Source organism: Sminthopsis crassicaudata, chromosome 1 (genome assembly GCF_048593235.1).
Source record: "Sminthopsis crassicaudata isolate SCR6 chromosome 1, ASM4859323v1, whole genome shotgun sequence".
Taxonomy (NCBI): Eukaryota; Metazoa; Chordata; class Mammalia; order Dasyuromorphia; family Dasyuridae; genus Sminthopsis; species Sminthopsis crassicaudata.
This window is the reverse complement of record NC_133617.1, coordinates 692,687,902-692,704,762: the sequence shown is the minus strand read 5'-3', so window position 1 is coordinate 692,704,762 and position 16,861 is coordinate 692,687,902. Positions and strand designations below refer to the sequence as shown.

Genomic DNA, 16,861 nt, shown 5'->3' with positions numbered 1-16,861 from the left:
CAAGGCTAAAAAGGATATTCTAATCTAAATTATAAAGGAAAGAGATTAGTTATGGTTGGGTGTTTTCTGAAGGAAGGGAGGAGTGACTAAGGGAATTTATTAAGAGAAGGATAGTATAGAAAAATGGATTATAAAAGGATGACTCATGTTGTATATTTTAGGGGGGGAAATCTGCACAAAATTTGAAATAAGCAAAATGTAGTTAAGATGTTAAAGGGAACCCAAAAGGAAAAGTTCAGAAACCTGTTAGACAAAACCAATGAAGACAGGAAGAAATGAATAATGCAACTTGAATATATTAAATTCATATTTCAATAAAAGTATAGAGTAAAATTTTTTTTAAAACATAGGAATTATCCCTTAAAACAGATGTATATGATTAAATGGTTATAAAATCATATCTCCAAAATGCACATTGAAATAGAAATAAAAATAAGATCAAGGGAAAAACATTCTAAGCATTCTGGACACACTAAATTTAAAAAAAAAAGTAAATAAAGGGCTGAAACTCTGAATAGGTGCACTGGAATCAGACAACAGAGCACTTAGGGCTAATTTTGAACATTGATTGAATATTGAATATTGAACAATAACTCTATTAGCATATTCTTGGAAAAATGGCCCTTCTCACTATTATGTGCTGGCTAGATTTTTTTGTTATATACAGATTAGGGATTAGAGGGTGGAGTGAGACAAGCCAGAGTCACTTTGGAAGAAGATGAGAAGGGAGGTTGGTGGAGAGCTTTTGGCAGTTTTGTCCATTTCTCCCTCTAAAGACCAAGGACTTTTGCTTATCCTGAGTTCAGCTGATTCTGAAGCCTCCAGGGAACTAACCTGGACGTCACAAGATACCAAGAAATAGAATTCTCCCAAAATTTTCAAGCCAATAAATGCATTACTATATAAACGAGAAAGGAATCCCCGACGTTGTATCACAAAGAAATCATGCACCTACAGAAAGCACTCAAAAAAGAAATATGAATTGTAGAATGGATTTATGAAAAAACAAAAAATTTGAATCACTGAAAACAAAAAACTATTTGTTCCCATTCCCTGATTTACATGAGAAGTTTTGTGTCAGGTGTTCCCTAGAGACTAATAATAACATCTGTAACTGAAACATCCAGCATTCTCAACCATCCATAACAATTATGAAGCTGAAGCAAAAAAAAAAAAAAAAAAAAAAAACCAACCAAAAAACAAACCACAACCTCCTAATTTAAGGCCTAATGAAAACAAGGAAGATTTAAGAAAATGAAGATTAATGGATTTCGATCTGGAAGAAATAGGTTTATTACCCAAATCTCAGAGACCAACTCATATGCCACACAGAACACCAACTAGGCTGAAATAGTTGACTAAAAGTATGTAGGAAACATGTTTGAAGTTTTGTTTCATGCTTTTCCCATCTATTAAAAAAAAAAAAAAGCACCATAACAGACATTCATAATAAAAAAGAAAAGACTAAATTATATAATTTCCACCAAAATAATAGTTTTAAAACATTTTAAGGTTTAACTTGACATATAAAAGCTAATATCAAAGATCAATTTTAAGGAATTCAAAACAAACTTTAAACATGGACAAATTGGTTTTTTTTTTTTCTACATGGAAAATGTTTAAGATTTACATCAATAGTAGGGTACGCTTAAAAGAAAGATTGACAGTGTTAAGATAAAAAAAAGTAATTACATGCTATACAAATGAGGTACAGAGGAATAGACATGGAGGCATTATAGGGGGGAGGAGGGCTCATAGTTATGAAAACCTATTCACATCTGGAATGGGTTCAGAAATAGGCAACACTACATAGATATCATGAAGAGTATCACCCTCCAAAAGTATGGGAGGAAGGATGGGTGGATGGGGAAACAAAGAGTAAGGGCAGAAGATAAGGGGGGGAATCCCTGGATAGGGGGAGGTTGAGTAATAGTAAGCCAAGTTATAAAGCAGAATTTAATGAAAAACTCAGCAGGGATAGGAAAGACGTATATATACATATGTATATATAAATATATCTTTTCTTAACTACAACCTGCTGGGGCAGTGGGGGTCGGGGGGTTTGAGGCAGAGAAAGAGAATGAAAGGGGAAAAAAAAGCACAAAAGATGTATAGCAAAGAACAAAAGAACAATTTACAAGGAAATAAAGAAAAGATAGACACTCATGAATATAATTTTTTCTACTAATATTTGTATTTTGTATTTGTTGTTATACATTTTGAATCCCCCCCAAAGTTCTGCTGAGCACATGATAATATTCTTTTTTTTTCTTTATTCTGTTTCTTCAAATAAATAAATAAATTTTAAAAAAGTTTTTTAAGCTTAACAAGTGCCATATTTCTGGAATATCTCATCCCCTATGCATGGTACATTATGTTCTCCGATTATGATAAGAAAGAAAAATAATATTCCTGTATATTTACTGTTATAAGAGTACATATAATACATTAAAACTAATGTAATTTTAGAAATTATTTTGAAACAAAATAATACATGTGAAAAATACAAACATAACTAAAAAGAAACTATTTTAAGAGGTGCTTTAGCTATTTTTTAAACTTGCATTTTTTAATATTGCTTCTATACAATACATATAACATTAGATCAAAAGTCTTTAAGTGCCATTCTTATTAGAATGGTTACTCTTAATGTTCGCATTAGACAGCTATTGGAGGAAAGCAGTCTAATTGGGAGGAGAGTCAGCTCCAATGTACAAACATTCCTAGAATATGTTTCGAATATGGGTCGTGCTACTTTACCAACCTAACAACCTAAACCACCTATTTAATACAAGTATCAAGTATATACTTCATTTGACTTAAAAATATATTTTAATTTCTATTTCCCTACACATTTTATTTAGTGAACATCTTAATCGTATTTCTTTGAATCTGCTCTGCTGTACCTCAAATTGCAGGGTTCAAACAAAATAAAAATGTTAAGAAGGATATGACTAGTACCAAGAACAATAAAAGAATTTCACTTCAAGATTCTTACAGTACATATTCATGTGTAATAGTCTGAAAATTACATATATATTTTATATATATTGAATCCAAGTACTGCCTGAATACTAAATAATTTTTATTCATTTCTTTTCATATTCTTCTAATGGACTTTATTAGACAGTGCAAAATGCTATAACAAATTAAAAGAAAATATTCTTTCATTCTAGTACGCTATCACTTAAAATGACTAGCTTTTCAAGTATTTATGTTAGAATTCCCAAGTTTTAAGGTCTATTAGGCCTGTACTTTTAAGAGACTGGCTATTCCCAATATGTGGAATGTTCTCTTCTCAGCCTTAACTTCCTTTGAGACTCAGCTCAAATTCTACCTTCTTCAAGGTGATATTTCAGGTCCTCCATTCCACATCTCCATCTCACCGGAACCAATTTCCCCAATGTTACTGAGATGGCATTCCATTTACTCTGTATATATTTTGTCCCTACCTAGATTTTGCATATTGCCACCCCTATTACAAGGTGAAATCCTGAAGGAAGAGACTATATTTTTGTCTTTCTTGGCATTGCAGTACTTTGCAAGGTGTCTAGGACAAAGTGAGCATTTGAAATGCTAAATTTTAGACTGAATTTGTTTGGTTTGTACTTTTTCATTAAAGCTCCAAATGCTAGGTAATAAATTCATTATTAAGGCAACATGGACCTCCCAAATTTTTTTGAAACTTCTATTCAGGTAATTCAAAATGGTAATAGTTAGGAAACAAATCTTTGATAAACCTTTGGAGATTTTGGGAGATACAACTACATAATTGTCCAAAAGCTAAGTTTTAGAACCAGTCAGTACATGAAAGATGTATGCTCACAGAAAAATCATGTCTTCATTTTAAACAAAGCTAATGATATGGAAATATTATTTAAGTATAGAAAATCTAACATAAGGTTTTTCTAAAAATAACTGATAAACATATGCATTATTTTAAACTCCAAATGGAAAGATGTGTTTACATTTTAAAATTCCACTTTCATTTATTATTTATTATCCTAATTTTGCTCCTAAAATCTACTATCAAGCTACTATTAAAAGTAAATACAAAAATAATGTTAATTTTTTCAATAGAACAAACTAGTTTTCTAAATGTAGTGATGCATTCTTACTTAGTTATCTGTTCACCTGCAACATATAAAAACCTAAGGAATTCTCTCTTAGTTTCTTTAAAGAGAAACCAGGCAAGCCTATGTAAAACAGATAATGTTCCTGCAACAAATAATCACAGAATCTCATCTTTAAAATGAGCTTCAAAGATGGGTCATCTTCAGAGGCACCCCATTCAATTTTTGAATCACTACTATTGTTAGGGAGAAGTGGAAGGAGTTTTGGTTGTTTTTTAAAATCTAAATCTTCCCTGTTGCAACTCCACCCATTGCTAATTTGGCCTCCTAGAGACAAACAAAATAAATATTTCCAGATAGCAGTCCTTCAAATACTAAAATATTGTCAAAATATCCCTTTCTAAGTCTTCTTTTCTTATCTTTCTCCAGTTCTTTGAACTATTCCTCATAAGGCATAATTTTAGAGGCTTTACCATTCTTGTTGCACTCCATTTTACACTTTGTCAATCTTGTTCCTAAAATGTGGCACCCAGAGCTAAGATGACTCTAGAAATAATCTAGGCATGGTCAAGCTCAGTGGGATAGATACATACTTCTGTTAATGATGTCTAAAAATGGAAATTACATTTTTGTTGTCCTAAAAACATCGACTCCTTTGAGTGTGCAGTCTATTAAAAATTATTGATCATTTTCAGCTAGTATTTGATTTTTTTGAACTCAATTTTAGAACTTTACATTTATCACATTATTAAATTTAGCTTGAAATCCTAGCCTAAGATTTTAAAATCTTGATTCTGTCATTCAGTAAGCTTACTATCTCTTAGCTTTATGTCATCTGCAATCAGCATGCCATCTGTATCTTAAGCCAAATTACAATAAAATTTTTAAAAAGGTCAAACATAGACCCCCTAGGAGTTCCACTGAAGGATTCCTTTCAAGGTGACATCAAACTATTAATAATCTTAGGGATTCAGCTATTTAATCAAATTCCAATCTATTTAACTATACTCCCATCTAGCTTGCATCATCATTTCCACAAGAACAACATGGGAGACTGAAAATTCTGCAATGAAATCCAAGTAAACAATCTTAGCAATCCCCTTTTCTATATATCGAGTCAAAAAAGAACATGGCAACAAGGTTGGTCTGCACAAGCTGTTCTTGTCAAAGCCACGATGACTCTTTGTGATCACAGCTTCCTCTTTGAGATGTCCCCTCACAGTCCCTTTAACAATGCTACTGTTTTGCCAGGAAACAAAAGTAGCGCTCCCTGGCCTAAGGTGACAGGCTTCATCCTCCTGCATTACCTCTCTTGTTCTCCATGGACTTTCAAACATCACTGACAGTGGCTTAGCAATCACATCCACCAGATCTTTCAGTACCCTGGGATATAGTTCATCTGGGCCTGGCGAACTACACTAAGGCATGATAGAGAAAGAATGTATGAGGGTTTTAAACCACCATGGGACAATATGGACAGAAAGAAGCAAAGAAATCTTAGAATACCAACAAGCATTCATTTTCATTCTCAATATACACAAAGAATTAGGCAGCAAAATATATGTGTCCAATTTGAAACTAAACATCAACTAAATTCAGTTATAGTCCTTCAGCTTATCATATGAAAAATTTAAATTTTAAAAGCCAGAAAGGACTTTATATATCATCATTCTTGTTTTAGTTAAGCAATGTGAGGTCCAGAAGTTAAGGAAACCTGTAGAAGTGACAGATTAAGTGGTGATAAGGTCAGAATCCAGATCTTCTGACTTATCCAGCTCTCTATCAAACTTTCAATGACAGTTTAGACCATGGTATTTTAACCAGAAGAACCATAAGTGTGTCCACAAACAGTAAACTACTGACCCAGAGGGTAAGAAGAAATTTTTCCATTGATTGTATCTGTTGTCTCTAATTTAAAACAACTATTTTCATATGAAGGCTACACAAATCTATACATTATTCTATAGGAGGGGTTCTAATCCTGTGGACTATGAATTTATGTTTTTAAAAATATTTTGCTGATTTTCCTTCAATATAACTTGTTTTGTTTGTAATTCTAAGTATTTTAAGCATTTAAAACAATTATATCAAGACAAGGTCCATAGCTTCACCAGATTTAGTCAATCTTGGGGTCTATGACACACAAAAAGTTAAGAATCCCTTATTCTAAAGCAACACTACATATTTTAAAAAGAACTATATCCACTATGGGGAATCTAATAATTAAAAGACATTCTCCGATCATTACTTATTATTGCCTGTGAGAATGAAGAATAAGGGAAAACAGGAAAGAATGGTTAAGATAGATAAGATTATTTTGAGTGAAAAGTTAATAATGTAATTCTGATGAAGCTTAAATCATCCTATATTATTAATAAAATTAAGCCCTCAAATTTTATGTAAGCTAAAAATTTATAAGGAATTTATGAATTTTCTTATTGCATGTTATAAAGATATTGACTTAAAACTGTTAAGTTTCTAACAGTAAACCTAAACTAAAAAAGTTTTGTGTTTTAATTTTTTAACATGAAAAATTAATACAATTTTATTTGGAAAAAAAAAAAAAGGTCCTACTAATAATATAGATTCAGGGATGCAAAAGACAAATTTTGAAAACAAATGGAAATAAATATAAATTTGACAAATTAGCAGAAATTACTCTTTTAAGAACTACAAATAAACTAAAACATGTAAGGATTAAGGGCAAAATAGGCTTTTTTTTTTTTTTTTTTTGCTGAGGCAATTTGAGTTAAGTGACTTGCCCAAGGTCACACAGCTAGAAAGTGTCATGTGTCTGAGATCATATTTGAACTCAGATCCTCCTGATTTCAGGGCTAGTGCTCTATCCACTATACCATCTAGCTGCCCTTAGCTGCTTTTCATAGTGAGTGATCAAATATCAATGTCATGTTTTCCCTAGTAAATATAGTAATGTCAACATGTTTAATTTTATAATCTATGAACCAGCTATAATATTATAGATATATAAATGTAAACAATTTTTTATTTTAAGTTATAGAAACAAAGTCAAGTTTGTACCTTAAGTGAGGCTAGTGGATGTTCTGGACCAAGTAAACTCCAATGAAAGGAAGCCAAATCTTCATCAGGTAGAATGTGATTACCTAGAATAGATAATATATAAAACTTAAAGCTAATTAATATTAAAATCAATACATGTGGAATTTTAAAAAACTGCTATATTTCTTATCACAATCCACTCATTTTTTGAAAAAAGACAGTCAAACATTTAACTCGTAAATCATTCATCTTCAATTAAGTCAAACCAAAGACATACTAACACTCTCTGTGACGATGATTCAATCTTTTCATAGAAAGAAAAAAAGTAGCCAACTGATTCAAAAGATGCAAATCTGAAACAAAAGAACTGAATTTAAAAGCAAACAGTTGTAACTAAAAATTATTTTCCTATGAAAACCTGTTGGTTATAGGTTCAAAAAACAATCATAACTGTTTTTTCTTCCATCTTTAGGAAACTGTACTGGCACAAGTTGCTTGTAGGGTAATTCCAAAAAGGTGGACATATTCTAAGACTCACCACATATTTTCATTTGCTTGGAAAATAGCAGTGATTCAATTTTTCTTGAAGTTGGTAATGTACCACAGAAATTTAGGAGGAGCCTTCAAAATTATTGCCTACCATGACAACGACTACCCAAAAGGACAAAGATCAACAAGCCATTTTAAGATAATCCAAGAGTCAACTGAAAAAGAACACTCTGCAAAAAAATGCTAACAAATACAATTAAGTTTATATACTATTACCAATCCTGAGTCAGAGTCCAATATTATACAACTAAGAAACAGATTGAGAATCCTTTATTTTTATGAAGTCTGGGTAGTAAACTATTAAATCTTTTGGTATTTTAGCTATTTACTAAACTACCTAAAGGATATGTCACATCTCATGAATCACAATCTCTGTAAGATTAATTTTATATCATTTAACTTTCTCTATTTTAAAGAGTGGATTTACTAACTAGCTAATTAATCAAAATTATTATGATGGAATAACAACAATAAGTAGCATATACATACATCCATATATGAAATATAGTTATGTGACAGGCTCTGTGCTAAACACTTTACAAATATCTCATTTTATCCTTACAACAACTCTAGCAAGTAGATACTATTACTACCGCATTTTATTGGTAAGGAAATTGAAGAAAACAGAATTATGTGATTTGCCCAAGGTCAAATAGCCAGTACATGTGTAAGGCTATATCTGAACTTATATCTTCCTGACTTCAAGCCCAATGGTCTATCTATTGTGCAACTTAGTTATCTTAAGAGGATAGGTAGAGGAAAGGTAGATTTTCATTTCAAACATACCTGTACCATACCTTTTATAAGAACAAAAATGCAAAATACAGGAGGATAATAATATGTTTAATCAAAAAGAGACTAAAAGAACAAGAACATCTAAATAATCTCAAATTTTCTCTTACTCGGAGAATATGGATATCTTGACCAGGAAATATCCACAAAATACCCATTATATTTTTTCTAAGATGTAGTTTAAAGAAAATATTCAACCTCTTTTCGATGTCAAATATAAACATACTTTATTGGCAAATATACATTAAATGAGTTCCCTCCTGCCCAACTCCAACCCCCAATTGCCTTGGCTTCTCTTAAGTTTGAGCTCAAACTTGAGCTTTCTGTAGCAAGATATCTTTCCTGGGGACCCTTCTCTTTTCTTTCATTCACTTTACTCTTAAAATTACATTTACATATTACAACTAATATATACAAGATATATAGAAAGGTCCAGATTTTGCTTTCTTTGCACTCCCGACACTTAATTAGCACAGTGCCTGGGAAATATTAAATTTTTAACAAATGCTAATAGACAAAATGATTAAATAGATTTGTGTCCATTTTGCCTTCAGGATGAATGAGAGGTAGCATGGCATCATGGTTAAAGTATTAGATTTAGAAAAAGAAAGACCTGAGGTTAGATCCCACATGTTTATATTCATGAGGCTTCATCTACCTGTGTGACCACCACAAAGTCAAGCACCCTTGTCAGTGCCAATAAACTTTTTATTGCTCTGCTTTAAAGATGGATTGGATCTGCAATCACTGAAAGAAGTTCCCACTGAGAAAACCATGTAGGTCCTTGTAATGTCCAGGATCTTTAAAAGTATTTTTATGATTGTTATTCAACAGTTTTCAGTCACATCCTACTCTATGTGGTGACTCTATTTGGGGTTTTCTTGGTAAAGATACTAGAGTGGTCTGTTATTTCCTTCTCCATCCTCATTTTATAAATGAGAAACGAGATAAATAGGGATTTGCTCAGAGTCACACAACTAGTGTGACTAAAGTGTCCAGATCTGAACTCAGCAAGAGTAGGCCTGGTGCTCTATCTACTCTGCCACCTAGTTGTCCTTAAAATGTTACACCTAACCAAAGTCCCCCAAAATAGATGATTTAAAGTACCATAATCAACCCAAAAGTTCCCAAATAGATGACTTGTGCAGAGTCTAGCTATAACTACCATTTTATATAATAGAAGAGGTGAGAAGTCAAAGAGGAGTTGCCTAGTTGAGGATTCACCTAATGTCTTCACAAATTTCAAGCTGACTGCAAAAAAAACTAAGGGGCTAAGTTTTAATTTCTTTATACTTTATGTTTAATGTTCAATAGAACTCAAAAGTAACTCTAAATTCTAAACACTGAAACAGAAATGGATTTTTACTACTTAGTTACTTTCAATGTTTCAACTTTCGCCTAGTCACCTTAACCAGAAAAATCTGACACTTGAAATAATCTACTATAAGTTCTTTTAAGCAATAATGCTCTCTCTCCATTTTCCAGCTTCTCATGTTTCCCTCCTCATATCATAAGGCTAGAATAACAGCTGTCCCCTTCTACTCTGAAGTTCACTCATCTTCATCCACATTTAAAATCCAGATTTGCCTATCTTGTTCCCACTGTGCTCTGTGGAAGTGTTGTCACTTCTCCAGCTTTGTATATGCCACCCTTTTCACCTGTTAAGCCTAGGTTTCCCTTCCAATGATGCTCCATGACTGATTATGCTCCCCAGCAAAGGCTGGAGTTGAAGGGGTTGGAATATGCTTGGCTTCCCATTGTCACCTCTAGACTCTTTCTTTGCACCTTCACTCATTTCTCTCTCCTGAATTATGCACAATTAAAATTTTCTACCCATCAAAATTATGATAGCTGTAGTATGCCTACCCGTGTTATTCTTCCTCTTTCTCAAGGATTTCAGCTCCTCACTCACCATCTTCCTATTCTCCCCAATTTCTGCCCTTAGAGATGGGGATTCCATACAGTTATTCTTTGACCTAACAATATCACTACTAAGCATGAATGCCAAAAAGGATTTAAAATAAAAAAGGAAAATAACTTATACATATATATCAGCTTTCTTCTCAGGGCAAAAAGATTGGAAATTGAGGGGATGTCTCTCAATTGGGGAATGGCTAAATAAATTATGGTATGTGTTTATGATTTAATATTATTGATCTGTGGGAAATTATGAGCAGGATGCCATCAGAAAAAAAAAAAAAAACAAAAAACTGGAAAGTTCTCCATGAACTCCAGCAAAGTGAAATATACAAAATAATAGCAATGATATGGGCTAACCAGCTGTTTAAAACAAAAACAAAACAAAAAATAAAAACAAAAACAAAACAAAACAAAAAAATGCTTGTCAAATTAAAAAAGAGAATAATTATCCATGCATTGATCCTTTAAACTCCTATTTCCTTTTGCTGCTGGATATTCTCTCCATTGTGAGTTCTGGTGAGGTCATCATCCAGATCATACCCCTGACCATGAATGTTCCTCAAATTTGGGCCCCTTACAATCTTCCTTTTCTAATCTAAGTTGCCCTGGGTCCAACTAACACATTTATACAAATGACTCCAAAATCTATATGTTTAATCCCCAACTCTACCCTGAGCTTTAGTCCCATATCACCAAATACCTTAATGGATATTTGAACCTAGATGTCCTAGAGACATCTTAAACTTCAAATGTTTAAAACTGAACTCATTTTTTTTTTAAACCTCTAAGCTCTCTCTTTTTACTTTATTTCTGTCAAAGGCACATATTCAGGATGTTTCACGTACATAATCTCTCTCTCTTTTTTTTTTTTTGGCTGAGGCAATTGGGGTTAAGTGACTCGCCCAGGGTCACACAGCTCACTCGTGTTAATTGCCTGAGATCAAATTTGAACTCAGATCTTCCTGACTCCAGGGAAGGCGCTCTATCTACTGAGCCATCTAGCTGCCTCTCATGTTCATAATCTCAATGACATCTTTCTACTATCTCATTCCGCTAACCCTGGCTAATAACAATTGCCTAATAATAATGAAAGCTAACATTTATATGTTATTATATGCCAAGCATGGTACATAGTATATTACAATTAATATCTCATCTGATAATGCCATTTTAACCTTCACAACTGTTTCGTTTAACTCCTTTTCTCCAATGATACAATCACCAATTTAGCTCAGGCCTTTATCACCTCTGGCTTAGATTATTATAATAAATTTCTAAATGGTATCCCTGTCTCTCAAGCTTTTCCCCACTCCAGTTTATTCTACATACTATTGGCAAACTAATTATCCTTAAGTGCAGATCTAACCATGTGATTCCCATAACCAATTAACTCCAGAGGTTTCCTATTGTGCCTAGGAAAAAAACTACAAACTTCTGTCAAGCCTTTAAAGCTAGATATAACTTAGTCATAACCCACTTCTCCAGACACATTAGATATTAATCCCTCTCTCTCACTGTGACCAAGTTGAAGAGCCTTTTCTCTGTTCCTCCCTTGGGACAATCCATGTCCTATCTCCATTCCTTTGTACCAAGTCATTCTCCCTGCTTCCCATCCCTCACTATTTACCTCACAGATTTCCTTTCTTTTTCTAAGATTCAGCTCAAGCAGAATCTTTTTGCATGAAACATTTCCAAACCCCTTCAATTGTTAGGACCCTCCTTCCCATAAACTATCTTGTTTTCAACTTGTAAATATATGTATTATTATCATTACATTTATACTATATTTTTATATGCACTATTTCCCTCATTAGAATGTAAGCTCATTATAAGTAGAAGATACTTCCTTCTTTATAATTGTATTTGTAGTGCCCAGCATAGAATTGGCACAAAGTAAGCACTTTATAAATATGGCTGATTTAAATTAAAGATAAGAAACCCATCCTCCTACCATACAACCCAGCCAAAACTTATAATTTGTTTTCATTAAAGTTTAAACTTTTTAAAAAGGTCATGTTTTGTCTGTTAAATTCAACTTTTGACTGTGTTAGAACACACAGCATTTATGACCAAACAACTAATGGAAATTAAAATTTTCAATTCAATATGCCCTAAAAGATAAACAATGTCTAACAAGAAGCATTCATCTTTGAAAATTCATGAAAAGTATATCAAAATGCTGTAGCTGTAAATCGGGCTACAAATAATCCCACCTATAAATTTTAATTTTTAAGTGGCTAATAAAAGATTAAGTGGAATAAGGCCAACAAAGGTGATTTATGAAGAGAAGAATTTTGTACATTTAGTTGGTTGCAAAGCAATAAAATATCTTAAATATTCCATAAAATGCCAATTAGACAACAACAATTTCCCCTCTAAAAAATGCTAAGGTCAATAGTGCTCTCTTGCAAATTCAATACCTCCATCTCAACCCTCAGGTTCCTAACCTGTCTATGGACAAAGAAGTAAAACAATTCATAATAAACTAGCAATAAACTCTGAATTGCTTGTTTATTAGCTACTGATCTAAAACAATAATAAAAGTATTACTTAAAAACTTAATATCAACTTTATCTAACCATTGTGTTTCATGATTTTTGACAAAGTTCCAAAAAGAAAAAGTTATCAAAGAGTTATCAAAAATATACAACAAAATTATAAGTAAAGACTATGATTCAGGTACTCACTCAAATTCTATTTACTTTTACCTTAAACATAACTTTCTGGACCACAACAAATTAGAAGTCAAATTAGGAATACTGCTAAAGTGAATGACTGAATAAAAAGTGACAACTGACAGCCAAAAAAAAAAAAAAAAGGTATATATATATATAAACAAGTAGATACAAGAAATCAAACACAATAGCAATAAAGAGCCATTTAGTGTAGAAGCTATAGTTCTACATACCTCAGAATCCCTGAAGAGCATCACTGTTACTACAGGTTAGTCAATTAATATTCATAATGATGACTCTAAGCCATTAAGAAAAAGCTAAGTTTTGTTCAGTATTTCCCTGTTTTAGAGTAAACATTTACAAAATTTATGTTTAGAACAAATATACATAAAACATTTCACTTTCCACTGAAGTGGTCCAATTCAATTCAATAAATATTTTATTGGGCAAGTTGTTTGAAATAAAACATGTTTTAACACTTAACTGGGTAAGATTCATACAATAGAAATATTCACTTTTGTCATTTATGGTTAATATCAACTGATAAACACAGCCTTGGAAGGCAAAGTGGCAGAGTATTTGTTAATTTAAAATTCTCATCACCAAAATAAAAATGGGCTAACTGCAATACCTACATTGTATGCATGCCTACATCAATAAGGCGTATTAATTTTTTGCATGTATACATACATGAACCAAAACTTAACAGCCACCTCATAACTTAAAAAAAAATTACTATTAGTCTTACTTAAGGCATATTTTACCTATTTTCAAGCTGAAGATCATTTTTTAAACTCATTTATTAGTCCTTAATGAAAATGTCTGAAAATATAAGATCATGACCTTTTTATCTACACAGACACACAGAGTCAAAGTTTAAATTTCTACATGGAAAATGAACTTTTCTTTCAGTCTAAAGGAAAGATTAGATAAGCACACAAGATATAGATATCTTCTAGATATCCCTGGCAGCTACTTATGTAATACAACAATGCTAAAAAGTCAGGAAGCACCTAGATAAGGGTCTTTAAACAACTTAAATAATTTCACAATTCTTGCATTAACATAAGTAAAACTGCTACTCTTGATGTTGGCAAACTTAACTCCTACATAATATACATAAACTTTTCTCACCACTCCACCTACCTAATAGAGCAGCAAAAATAGGAAAACGATTTGGATTCAGGTCCAGTTGCTTGGCAACTTCATGCATCAGATATTGGCTTGTAGTGAGACTTTTCCCATTACGGCTCAGTTTTAGGGCATGGGCACTGAAATAGTAGGGGATGTTGCACAACGCATAATCAGAGTCATATGCCACCAAGCCATGGAAACCATTTTCTCTGCAGAAAGCAATTACTTCTTGATGATGATCCTCAATGCTCTGTGCAACCTATGTAAATGGGGAAAAAAGCATCAAATGTAATGTTAAATAGAAACAATGATCTCTTACAAAACAAGAATCAGTGATATAATTGGTTTTAAAGAATCTGAGCACTCTTAAGGTCATTGAGTATATTCAAGTATCTCAAATTATTAAAAGGATCACAGTAATCAGGCCATCAATTGCTAAGTCCCCAAGGCAGCAGTTCTTTACCTATTATCTATGAATTTTGTTTTTAAAATATGTTAAAAACTGGTTTCTTCTGTAATCCTGGGTCTTTTTGCTTTATGCATCTCTAAACATTACACTAAATATTACAACTAGCTTCAGAATGCCCAAGGGCTAAGATAGAAGAAAAGGTTAAGAATCTCTGCCATGGCTAAGAAATGAAATACTTTAACATAAAGATACACGCAAAAGCCAGCTTTTTAATTTTTTACTAAACACCCTGTTATAAGAAACTGATTTAAATTATCTTCTAGTCAGCAACTTAATAATTCTATACCATATTACAATGTGACTTAACAAGTTCTGTATAAAGTATCATATCAAATAGGCGATTCCTTAAAAACAAACTACCATCTAATCTTAAATTTCACTTAAGTTTCTTGAAAGGAAGAGAAGAAGGGAAAATGATTAATGTTGGGAAATGGAGAGGTACCTACATGAATACTTTCAGCTCATTTATTTTATGTCTGTGAAGCTCTCTAAAGCATATAATATGTAGCCTAGCCACCGAAAGTATTTGCAAAAAAAAAAAAAAAAAATTCTATAGTTACAGTGTATGACATAATACATGAGGACTGAAAATAGGATTTTTTTCTTCTATTTCTCCACCTAGCTTTGACTATCTTCATTTATGGTATGGAATCATAAAGTCTCATCATCTAAACATGTTTACTGAATAACAATATGCAGCCAACTATTATTTATTACATGCTTGATATGTGCATAATTTATAAATCAAAACTACCTTGGAAAAATTAAATAATATAAAATATATAATAAAATCTGCTTCTTAATGTTATATTAAATATCCCAGCAAAAAAACAAAAACAAAAACAAAAACAAAATTTTCTGTGACAAGGAAAAAACACAACAAAGAAACAATTCCTAAGAAAATTCACCTAAATCATACATGGTACCTTTTAAGAATTTATTCTACCTAGAAGATTAAGAAGTCTCCTTTCCTAGAGATACTGGGTATGAATTGAGACCACATATGTGCTGCAAAGACGACTCCCTGAATGTTGTATAGACACTTAATGAAGGATTTATGAGAAGGGATAAACAAAAGTTGATCTGAACCATAAGATGAGACTTAGATCAATAACATTACAGATCCAAGGAAATATCAAACCACAAGTATGAGAAGGGATGATTTTCAGAAATTTTATTCACTAAGTACTCCAATAACAGCTTTGATGATACAAGTATATTTCTTAAGGGATTCAATTTTTTTGTTTTTTTGTTTTGCTGAGGCAATTGGGGTTAAGTGACTTGCTCAGAGTCACACAACTAGGAAGTGTTAAGTATCTGATATCAAAATTGAATTCAGGTCCTCCTGATTTCAGGGCTGGTGCTCTATCCAATGCACCACCTAGCTGCTCCAGGAATCCAAGTTTTATAATAGATTCAAGTGAATGTAAAAAAAAAAAAAAAAAAAAAAAAAAAAAAAAAAAAACAACTAGGGGAAAGGCCATAGGAGAGGAATGGACCAGGGGTTCTTAGCCTTAGCCTTCACTGTGTTCTAGCTCTCTTTGACAATATTATAAAGGCTATAGATATAAAAATATCAGTTCATGGCCCCCAGGTTAAGAACTTTTGGTATAGACTTAAAGACTAATAACTACAAATGAGACCTTGCTCAACCAATAAAGCAAACTTAGTTATAAAGCAAATATTTCTCTTGGAGAATCTCATTTCCTATTCATTTTACTAGAAAATATTTTGCCCTTTGGAATATAATACTCCGGAGCACAAAGAAGCTAGGATTATAACCAAGAATTACCTATCCAGTAAAACTGAATAAAATCCTTCAGGGGAAAAAATGGACATCCAAAGAAATGGAGGACTTTGAAGCATTCATGATGAAAACACCAGAGCTGAATAGAAAATTTGACTTTCAAATGCAGGATCCAGGAGAAGCATAGGGGGTAATCAGGATGATTACATTCTCTTTATTAGGGCAGTAAGGAGTAGTATATATTGACAGAGGGCACATGTGTGAATTGAACATGAAGGGATAAGACAAAAAAAAAAAAAAAAAAAGTTAAGAGTTAAGAAAGGAATATGCTGGGAGAAAATGAAAGGTGGAATGGTATAAATTATCTGCCACAGAAGAGGCAAGAAAAATTTTTACATTGAAGGGGAAGAAGATGAGGGAAGGGAAAGGGAAATGAATCTTACTCTCATCTGATCTGGCTCAAAAAGAGAATAACACACACACT

General features: G+C 32.4%; 1 protein-coding gene across 5 annotated transcripts in view; it reads right to left on the bottom strand.

Annotated features, from left to right (window-relative positions):
* FAM120A (family with sequence similarity 120 member A) overlaps positions 1-16,861 on the bottom strand; it is a 143,626-nt gene that overhangs the window by 103,283 nt on the left and 23,482 nt on the right. For 3 of the 5 annotated variants that reach the window (XM_074283655.1, XM_074283652.1, XM_074283654.1), the window contains 2 exons: positions 14,174-14,420; positions 7,113-7,195 (listed from right to left, as the gene is read on the bottom strand). In XM_074283655.1, the coding sequence (XP_074139756.1) occupies positions 7,113-7,195; positions 14,174-14,420 (330 nt within the window). Of the gene's footprint in view, positions 1-5,380; positions 5,492-7,112; positions 7,196-14,173; positions 14,421-16,861 lie in introns of all 5 variants that reach the window. The other 2 variants (XM_074283651.1, XM_074283653.1) reach the window with 1 other exon arrangement.